We start from the raw sequence: 10,555 nt of genomic DNA on the forward strand, positions 1-10,555 counted from the left end.
CGTATAGTAGAACCATTATCAATGTCAACTCACTGAGCAGAGTCACTACCTGGACTGCACTGTACATCCTAGTGAGGAATGAAGGGTTTCTGGAGACATTGGGTCAAGTTGGTGGGATCCATTTCATGTAAGAACTGTTTTACCAAAACATGAAAAAGAGTGAACGTGACAGTGTATCTTAATGTTTTTATTAATATTTGATTGCTTTGGGTCCTGCCATGCCCGACGCGGATAGCAGGTTAGCTCCAAAGACTGAAGGGAGGAAGTGATGTACTTGTGATAGATTTACTCAGATGGCTTTCTGTAGCAGACCTTTCTAGAACTTGAAAATGACACTCAAGCACAGTATACTGACAATTTCCAGAGGTTTATTTCTGGATATGTACACCAAGTATTAAAGTACAACAGAAAATACAAAATAATGCTAACCCAAAAGCAGAAAAAAAAGTTATGTACACATTATATAAACAATAAAGATTTCCATTCAAATAGTTCAAATATTAAATGTACTGATTGTCTATGTTTCTGAATATACATTTAAAGTATTTGTTGGTATTATTCACAGATATATTTTTATGTTTTTTTTTTCAAACTTTTTACTCAATCTCCATCTCAAATGAAAATTGAACTTTAGTGCCTACTTACTAACAAAACTACAAAACATTTCACTGAAATATCAAAATGTACAAGATCTCAAGGGGTCGCAGAAAGCTTTACATTACAAACCCATCTTTTGTTAACTTCAAAAAGATACAAACCATGAGTAGAATGAGCATTGCACAGCTTCAACTTGGCCATTAAACCACAACTCAGCGCGGGGCTACTGGGGCCTCTCTAGCTATTGTATCCATACCTTTTCAGTACCTCTATGTGTGTGATGTTGAAAGAACAAAACAGAATTAAGAAAAAATAGGGAACATTGATATACAAGAGGGAGATTAAAAACATGATTTTTTTGCACGCACCAAATTAGCTCAATTACACTTTTTTCCCATATAGTTCTTGTCAATAATAGTATTGACGATCCTCATTCCACACAACTGGAGTAAATCATCTAAGGGTTACATTTCCCTGGCAGTACCTATAATATTTGTTCATGGGCTATGATGGCATGTTGTCATGTAGCATGTCTTTATGACAGTGAGAATCTAGCTGCCTTCCTAAGGATCAACAATAACTATGTTTGGGCATTAGCTCAGAAACAGCCCATGGTAAAATATTACTTCTTTCATGCAGAGAAATGACACATGCCAAACATACAGTGGAAGCAATTTAAATATACATTGAGGATGAAGCCTTATTTGGACATTATGCAAGGAAACACTTAAAAATTTGGATAATACTGTGTATTTGTGTCCTAATGTTGGGCTGCTATCACCCATCTCTGTGATGTGTTTATGTGTGTGGTGTTAATGAAACACCCAACCGCCTTGGTAAAAGAACCAGTGACAGGCAATTCTGACCTGCACACAACCACATATTGATATAAGTATTTAGTAATCTGACTATTATCACAACAGACATCAATTAGTTGTTTTAAAAGGTGACATTATCTTGAGTGAGATAATGTGATTCAAAAGCATGTGCCATATTGAACAATATATTAACACTTTTTACAGAATTGGGGAAAAAGAAAAAAACAATAGTGGTTCTTAACGGAAAGGAGTGGTTGCATGCATGGTTCAGATATTTCTTGATAAAAAATACAAAAGAAAAAAAAAAAGATACGAACGAAACCAAAAATTGTAAACAGAGAAAATGTTTTAACAATAAGGACATCTATACATATCTACAAATTATTGCATCAGGACCATAACAGTAATTGGAAGTTTTTGCATCAGCAATTCCCTTAATAAGTACACGTGAATGTACAATCTCAAGGTTCCTGCTATAATTTGTCACAGAATAATTTCTGAGCTGCATCATAATAAAAATGAATCTTGTGATGTGACAAGAACTCTACACATAAGTACATAAATGGTACAGAGAAGCACTATATGGCTTACGAAGAGAGCTTGACATGCAACATGCAATTTGATCCTCTGAAATGAAATGAAATCAATGTCTGCATAAATGAATGCCATAAATTAAGAATCTGCATGGCTGCCAGATGGGAAACTATATCAAATTTGTGTCCACCCACCCACACACTGCCTTCAACATATAACTCTAAATACAAACGCCTTATGGGTTAACCACCTTTTCCCCTTGGTAATACTGAAAACAGACAACAGACGAAGTTGCATTATATTATACATAAAACAGCATAATACTGACCATTTTAAGTTCCAGCAACAAAAACTCTTAGCCAACGTAGCCTATATAATCTAGCTGTAGACGTGTCTGAGTATGGTTTCTGTACAAATATTTGATAATCTTGACATTTGCACTGAAGATTCTGCTGTCAAGATACACTGATGTACAGAAATACCTTTTTGGTTCTCCATAGGCAGGTGGATGTTACAAATGTTCACCTGTGAAAGTTATTCCTGGGGGGGGGGAAAAATTCAGTGACACGCTCACATGCAAAAAGTGTTCAGTGGTATTTGTATTACGCCTGTGTTGTGTATGTTTTTGAAAACAAACACCTGCCCATTTCAAATAGTACTAATCTGAACAGCCACAAAGCAAGCATAGTGTGTGCTATGCAGAGAGGGAGATCTCAATGGTATAGTATACCTATCAAAAATGATCATACCAAGAACTGTCTAAGCTATTTATGAAGACAGATATGAAATTGTTCCATACAAAACATTGCACTTTACCAAATCACAAAACCATCTTGTGGTCACTATGTGGTGTTGGTATGAAAAAAAAAAAAAATGCAGGCAAGGTAGCATGCATGCATCCACAGGAAAGAGAAACAAGGAGCAAGACGTGAAACAACTCGGCCAAAAAAGTGCTCTTCTCTCGTGTAGTCTCCATTGAGGCTCTTACTGCATTTAATACCCCCCCCCCCAATATCCTGGAATATAAAATGCTACATTAGCCAAGGCCTAGTCTGTCTAGGTAGGTGTAAACACTGACATGTCTAGGAAAAAAAAAAAAAAATACCAATTTCAAAACAAATGAAAAACAAACAAAAACATGAATGCAGTTTCTGGCAGCATCTCTGACTTTAAAGACAATGACGGAGAGGAGCAAAAGGCTGACGGACTAATGACTCACCAGACATTAACAAGGATTATGAAGGAGTACAAAGAATCTAAGGCCAGGTAAAATAAATGGCTATATAAACTCTTGAGAAATCAAGACTTTTTCTTGCTCTATACAATAAAAGACATCACTGATGTCATATTATATAACAAAATGAAAAAAAAAGTTATATGTATATAGTCTTATAATTTTTTCTTTTTTAAAAATCTGAATCATTTTCATTGAGTCTATGTACATTGTTTGTACACTGTGGTGTTTGCAGGATGAGCATGAGCACGTGTGCGTGTTGTTACTCAGACTGCAGTGCTGTGTGTTGATGCTGGTGATGGTGCCGTGCATGCGGGCCCATGAACCCATTGGGCTCAGCCGTGGCCAGGCCACTAAAGTCTGTAACTGACACGGCCATCTTGGCTCCAGTGATGCGGTGTGCCCTCCGGCTTCCATCAAAGTCCACTCCCAGGCTGGCCACTGATACGTCCCCTATGAATGTGTCTGGAGCCAGACTCAACTTCATGCGCTTGGGGGGACGTTCGCAGTCCTTGACCCCGTTGCCTCCCCGACCCCCGCACGCACTCATGGGTCCCAGCTCTGAGCGGTAGAATCCCCCCTCCAGCAAGCCGAGGCACTCAGACTCTCCGCTGGGACCGTAATCCAGGGGCTCCTCGTGGCTCAGGGGTCCCCCTCGGTGTATGCTCTCCATCGGTGGGAAGTTGTACGAGTCCATACAACTGGCGTCAGTTTGGTTGCAAACAGTGGCCACACTGTTGCTAAGGGCTGCAAGAGGTAATCGCAAAGGTTAATGTAAAGGCAAACAGATTTGATAAACACATAAATTACACTCCCTAGGTGTAACTACAAATGCCTTCAGAATATAATGAATTGGGTAAACAGAACTGCCCATGTGGATGTTCAAAAAACACAAACCACATAAATCAGGTGGGTAGACCTGCAGCTGAAAAATATTAAATGATTATACACGATTACTTACCATTATAGGTTTACCATTGAGCAATTATTAACATGTGGCTTATAAATGAGACATGGTGTATATAATGAATATTCAGGAAAGCCAGTTAATGAAAAAACTGATAAATATCATAACTGATATTAAATAATCGTTTGATCAATCGTTGTTTGGCTACTGTTTAGTTCTACTTCATTGCACTGCCTTTATTTTTCCTCTTTTAAATACAAAGCATTTATTAGTTGGTGTTCAAATGGACATTTTATATATAGGGCTCACCAGACTATCAATGAGTGACGGCTCACCTGTGAGGTCGCTGGCTGTGATGGAGTTGAGGAGGCCTAGCTGCTGCTCGGCACTAGGCTCTAACCGGCCGCTGGCTCCAACCGAGCACACAGACGACGTGGTGTCAGCCAGACCCTCCGCCTCGTCCACCAGTCGGTCCATCAGGTCACTGTGGAACATGAGACAAGCTTTTGATACTCTGGAAACTGACACATTATGTGGGACATCAGGTCAACAGGCAGCGTTTAATAACTGACTGAAAACATGGTCTTCAACTTTAGTGCATCCGTCCACTCCAACAAAAACACAATGATGGTCATTCATGATGGACAAATTCTTACACATACAGACTGACATATTCTACTGAAAGTCATAGATATGTGCCAAGCCACTGAAGGGATACTCACGTGACACCAGGGTAACTGCCGTATTTCCTCTTCCCAAAACGGTTCTGCTGTACAAAGTAATCAAAGCGCTCTGATTTCTTCCACATGTAGTAAAAAGCTACACATTCTGCCACTGTTCGTGTCGACACCTAAAAAGAGAAGATTACAAAGCAAGGATTAAAAGAACTGAAGCAGGAATCAAAGACTTTTCAGCAGTGTGACAAAGTGAATGGTTGAACATGCCTTGTGTTTTTGTATGAGGTGAAAGTTCTTCTCGTATATTTGCAGTGCGTGCTCAAAGTTTCTGCATTCGTCTTCAGACCAGGGCGGTGACTCTTCTGTACACACAAACATGAAAAAAAAAAAAAATTACTGTAGTGTCACTTTAAGGATTCCCTTTTTTTCTTCTTATTAAAATTCAAGGGAAAAAAACATACCTTTTGAAGATTTCAAATTACTGCAGTATCCTTCCAAGGCTTCATATGTGTTGTAGTTACATTTCACAAGTTCATACAAAGCCTGAGAAGAAAACAGATATATATAGTTGATGATGGGGGGGGGGGGAAAGGTACATTTTGGTCATGTATTTGGTCTTGGCAGCTTCAAGGAATATGTAGGAGCCATTTCCAAAGGTGTTTCTAACTATGCTGTAGATCACAGTAATAAACTTCACCATAACCTTCAAATAGGACTCCAATCTCAGCTAAAAGACAAAAGTTAAGTTCACCAACATTCTGAATGTTTTGCTGGGGCCTTAGTGAAAATTACAGACAATCTAATCTGTTGCCTTACCAACTTAACAAAACGAGCAATTCATCCTAAGAGGGTGCCAACCTCAAAGTGTTTTACAATTAAATCAAAACATGAAAATGTTCAAGTCACTTTAACTGTGTACCTATACATATGTTGGCACTCTGAGATTCTTCTGAATGAAGAGTGCATTACAAATTAAATTAATTATTATTATATATCATTGGAAGTTGGTAATTGCCACTGAATCTAAAAGTAATGGTTCAATAACTAGAACACTATAAGGGTGTGAGACGTACCTGTTCATTATCGCGTACATGTCCTTTACATTCACCACTGTCTGATCTGCCTTCTGTAGCACGTGACAATGCTTGACACAAGAATTCTTTCACTTTACTCTCTGCTACGAATCCCGGACTCCACAATAGCTGGTCCTCGTCCTCATACACTGAAGAAAAACAAAAACACATGTTCCCATGGTATTTGAATGGGCTAAAGCACAAACTTCATACAAGGTCATTTCTTCCTTCAGAAATGTACAGAAAATGTTGTTCATGCGCATTCTCCTTGCTATAGATCCATAATTCAATTATATTCAACAACACTAATTCAACACCGACTCAAAACCCACCTTTTTCACCGTCACCATAAGTGCAGAGGCCAGTGGGGACTTCAGCTTGGTATTGAGATCCAACCATTATCTCCTGAAAAGACAGAACAAGTTTGATTAGAGCAAAATAAGTGGGTTGCTCTGTGTAAACTTGACCTCTATGAGAAGAATCTGAGACTCACCTTTCTAGAGTCTTCAGGGCTCGCGCCATCTTCCTCCCCTTCAGATTCCTTATCTCCGTCATAAGTAACCTTAGCTAAACGACAGAGGAACCAGGCAGTTTTATAATCATTACATGCCATAAATGTGGACATAATGTGCATGTCTTTTATTAAATCAAACCATCATATATTTAGCATTCTTGAAAATATTTATATGAAATGCTTCATGATGAACTACTCTGTCATCGCTATTAGCCAACTATTACGTTTTCTCAGCCTCCAGCCTGACATTGAAGTTTTCAAAATGCAATATATTTTAAATCTTCTATACACTACTCACATCTGAGTGTTCTGGGGAAGAAATCTGTAGTTTCGTGAGAGGTCACTGAGGGGGTCAGGTCATCAGCGGAGGATTGAGTCTCTTCCTCATAGTCCCCTGACAGCAAATCTTTAGCTATTTCCTCCTGTAAATCCCAAACATTTATTGCAGATTTATTTACAATGAATTTGGGATTCAAAATACCAATCCAACTCCAATTCCATCACAGCATCTACAATTTTGAACTGAACCTCTACAATTGATTTATTGAAAAATGTTACATATGTCTCATGCACTAGACCTACAACCATCATTGTATGGTTTGAATAGCTCACCTTATCTAGTGTCATATCTGGCAGTTCATCTGTGAGTTCACCAGATGAGCTGTCCATACTGGACCCTGCTGCAGTGCTGACGGACGGTTCATAGCGATACATCGCCAAAAGTTCCTCCAGTGGCATGCTGCCCTCCTGTTGAATGGAATAAAGAATTGACTGCACATCCCTTTTGGGGGCAAAACTGGGTATCAATTGGCTCTGTAAAAACATTACGGCATTCCCTAGTTCATGTAACACCTGATAGCTACAATACACACTGATCACACCTGGATGCTGAGATCATGGGTTTGTGGCGTTACCTTTTCTAAATCAGCTATTTCAGCGCTAAAGTTCTTTTCGCCCTCTATCGTCTCCTCTTCCTCCAATGTCCTTTCATCATCATAGTCGTGGACTAACATGTCTGCTGTTGGGTCAAAGTCATGGTCCTCCGAGGATAAAGAACCAACTGTAGGGAGAAACACAATCATGTACTTTAACACTTGGGAGACTTGGACTCTTTTAGGTAGTCTGACATGCCTTGATATTTTTGTATACTTCCCCTAACTAAAAACATTGAGGCAAAAGTGGCATGTATGATTATATTCTAGAAGACCTCAGCAATAATAACATGAGAGTAAAAGGAATGTATTAAAAAAATGTTTTATTTAAATCAAATCTAACCATACAAAAACCTCATTATTCCCCACAGGGAAGCGAAGACTTGTAGCGACAAAATGTAATGTAATGACCTTAAGACTATACTTCAATATGTTTTATGTCAATGGCCTGTGACAAATCAAAGGCATTCCCTATAGCATTAGTGGAATGAAATAGGCCAGGGTTTAGTTGGCCTGAAAAGAAATACATGGTGTCATAGTGTGTTATGTTTATATGTCAACGGTTATAATAACTATTATACTGTTATATAATTTTGCACAACCTGTTACATGCACTTTATCCACACCAGAACAGTGTACTGGGCGGCAGCTCTGTTTAGTTTATATGTAGCACCATCTTTGAGGAACGTTTCGTCACACTGTATACCGTACTAGCTGTGTATGATTGAAATGCCAACAAAGTCAGTCTACAGGTATTTTTCACTTACCTGGGCTCGAACTCCCAAGGGAAGCCTGCAATGCCACAACACAAGAATACATTAACGAATGTATATTTTAAAACTTACAATACTTCAAAAAAATAAACTACAGCTATACATTGAATGCACACAGATTTTACACTAAAAGGCGGGTAAACTGATAAGGACATTTTCCGCTACCCAAGGTAAGCAAGACATTGCATGCCCATTCCTCATATTGGACATATGCATGCTATATTTATGTACATATCAATTGCAATCAATTCAAATAAACAATATATAAATAACGTTAATTTCGAAGTAACTGTTAGTACCGCCAGTGCGGGAAATATCACTATCGGGTCCCCTGCTACTGAGCCACTAATTGCTAGCCAGCTAGCTAATCTCGTCAAGCACAGTCGAAGCAAAAACATAAACAATCTTTCCTTTTCAACGACAGGGTGCCGGTTGGACGTTGCATGGCGATGCACAAAAACAATCTTACGATTATATCTCTAATTTAGGCCACCGAACTCTAAACGTTCGTGGCACTGTACAGTTTAATGATGCATTTCGCATAAGATTGACGAATTTTCCTGCAGCCCGTTAGCACATAAACTTGGTAGCCGAGTAGCACAGCTAGCTACCTACACCGGAGTCTGATAAGGACGCAAAGGCCTAGCTAGTCCTCCCGGATTCCTTTTTTTTCATTTTAGCTTCTACCCGGCGAGATTTGGCTAAATTGCGCTGAAAATAAAAACGCAACGATAAGATATATCTAACACATTTCTTTAACTTGGACATATCAATAATGAACGTTTAATTATTTGATTTAAAATCTGACATCCCTTCCCAGCTTTTCCTCTTACCTCCGCCATATTGGTGCCTTCTGGCTGATAGGCTCTTAGAGCTGAGTACCCGGATCTTCTCCGTTATCCAATCGGAGGCCCGGGTGTTATGCGAGTAACACAAATTTCAAACAGGATTTGACACCAAATTCTACAGATTTCATAGTCGTACAGTCGTCGAGTTATTCAACAGTTATTGCATGTGTTCAATGAAAAAACCCGATTTCTCAATACTGCGGTTCCAGAATTGCACTGCGAAATTGCTTGATAGAGAGTGGGCCACATTTGCTTGATAACTTCAGTCAGATGTCCTATTGCATATTCCAAAGTTGAGTGACTTCCAGTTTAAAACAAATAATTTGTTAGACAGGCTAAAAATTCTCATATAAACTTGGTTACTTGCTACTTGAACACTACTTTCTAAACTAGATTACCTATATGTGTGATAGTTGGTTTTGGAACTTCAGTTGTTTACATTTGTCCAATAGCCATCTCTGGCCTGGCACATCTTTTGTGCTGTAAACCAGCAGCCATCCCTCTTCCCCAGCCCCTAAAAGAAAAGTCATGCCATCAGTCATTTTCAGACTTGCTGCTTGAAATCTTGCAGTCTAAAACATGTAAAGATTTTGTACTATAATGGTTTCTTGGACCTGAAAAAAACCCGATAGGCTACATTCTGGTCATACTGGTTAAATTCACACAAGTGACTATGAGTAGTCCTTGTGTGCTGCATGGGCTGGAAGTATTATTCTACTATTCTATAGCACCACCCTTTGAACATTAGTCCTACTGGCGAGCCAAACTTAAGAGTCTGGAAAAAACAATCCTGCTCACACCCAGAAGAGGAGGGGAAAGAAAAGTCCAGAAAACCTGTCGATATTCTTTCGAGTCTGCTGAGCAGTGTCCGGAGGGTGATCTTAACTCTTGGGATGACCCTGACTCAGGGGGTGGTGTCTCTCTGAGGTGTCATGGGTTCAAGCCAGAGTACACTATATCCTACGTCCAACAGTCTCTGGAGTACAACACATTGGTCCTATCTATTACTCCTTCAGCTTGGGCCTCAGTCTCTTCATACAGTTAAGGTGATATAGCCACACATTTTCTCCGGTTTCCAGGGCTGCCACCTTGCCCTCTGCATCTAAGGCCCTCTTCTGGTGGCTAGTGGTATACCTCTGGTTCTGGTGCATTGACAATAGCCCTCTCTAGTTTAGTATATGGTAGATCTGGTCTCTGTCAAGCTCTGCTTCTGGGAGGGGGGACAGATACTAAGTCCTCTGGTATATGGATCTTCCATATGAACTGGAGCATGACAGGAGTGAAGCCATTGGAATTCCACACAGCAAGGGGGCATATTCACAGAATCAACACCAGGTGATGTCCTGATCACACTACTGCTCCATGTCCAGGTGATTAATGCTTCATTTAATTCTGGAACATTTCCTTCTCTTTTCAAAGTGGCTCGGGTAACGCCGCTGCTCAAGAAGCCGTCTCTCGATCCCACTCAGGTGGAAAACTATCGACCGGTCTCACTTCTCACGCTCCTATCTAAAACCATTGAAAGGGCAGCTTCCAAACAGGTCACCGAGTTCCTGTCAAAGAACAATCTCCTCGATCCAAACCAGTCTGGATTCAAAAGCAGTCACTCCACCGAAACAGCCCTGTTGTCTGTAACGGAGGCCTTAAA

At 39.7% G+C, this 10,555-nt stretch overlaps 1 protein-coding gene across 2 annotated transcripts; it reads right to left on the reverse strand.

Moving 5' to 3' along the window:
• Positions 1-348: 348 nt before the first annotated feature.
• mier3b (mesoderm induction early response 1, family member 3 b) lies at positions 349-8,979 on the reverse strand. 2 transcript variants are annotated; one of them, XM_031570595.2, is made up of 13 exons: positions 8,893-8,979; positions 8,054-8,078; positions 7,269-7,414; positions 6,967-7,101; positions 6,653-6,776; positions 6,334-6,407; positions 6,173-6,245; positions 5,841-5,989; positions 5,229-5,310; positions 5,035-5,129; positions 4,813-4,940; positions 4,426-4,574; positions 349-3,930 (listed from the first exon to the last, which is right to left on the reverse strand). In XM_031570595.2, exons 1-13 carry the CDS (start codon positions 8,899-8,901, stop codon positions 3,446-3,448), a joined length of 1,674 nt encoding a protein of 557 aa, XP_031426455.1. In that variant the 5' UTR covers positions 8,902-8,979; the 3' UTR covers positions 349-3,445. The 2 variants fall into 2 exon arrangements, with proteins under 2 accessions (XP_031426455.1, XP_012684053.1); XM_012828599.3 differs by lacking the exon at positions 8,893-8,979 and adding an exon at positions 8,470-8,886.
• Positions 8,980-10,555: the final 1,576 nt, after the last annotated feature.

This window comes from Clupea harengus, chromosome 7, assembly GCF_900700415.2.
Source record: "Clupea harengus chromosome 7, Ch_v2.0.2, whole genome shotgun sequence".
Lineage (NCBI taxonomy): Eukaryota > Metazoa > Chordata > Actinopteri > Clupeiformes > Clupeidae > Clupea > Clupea harengus.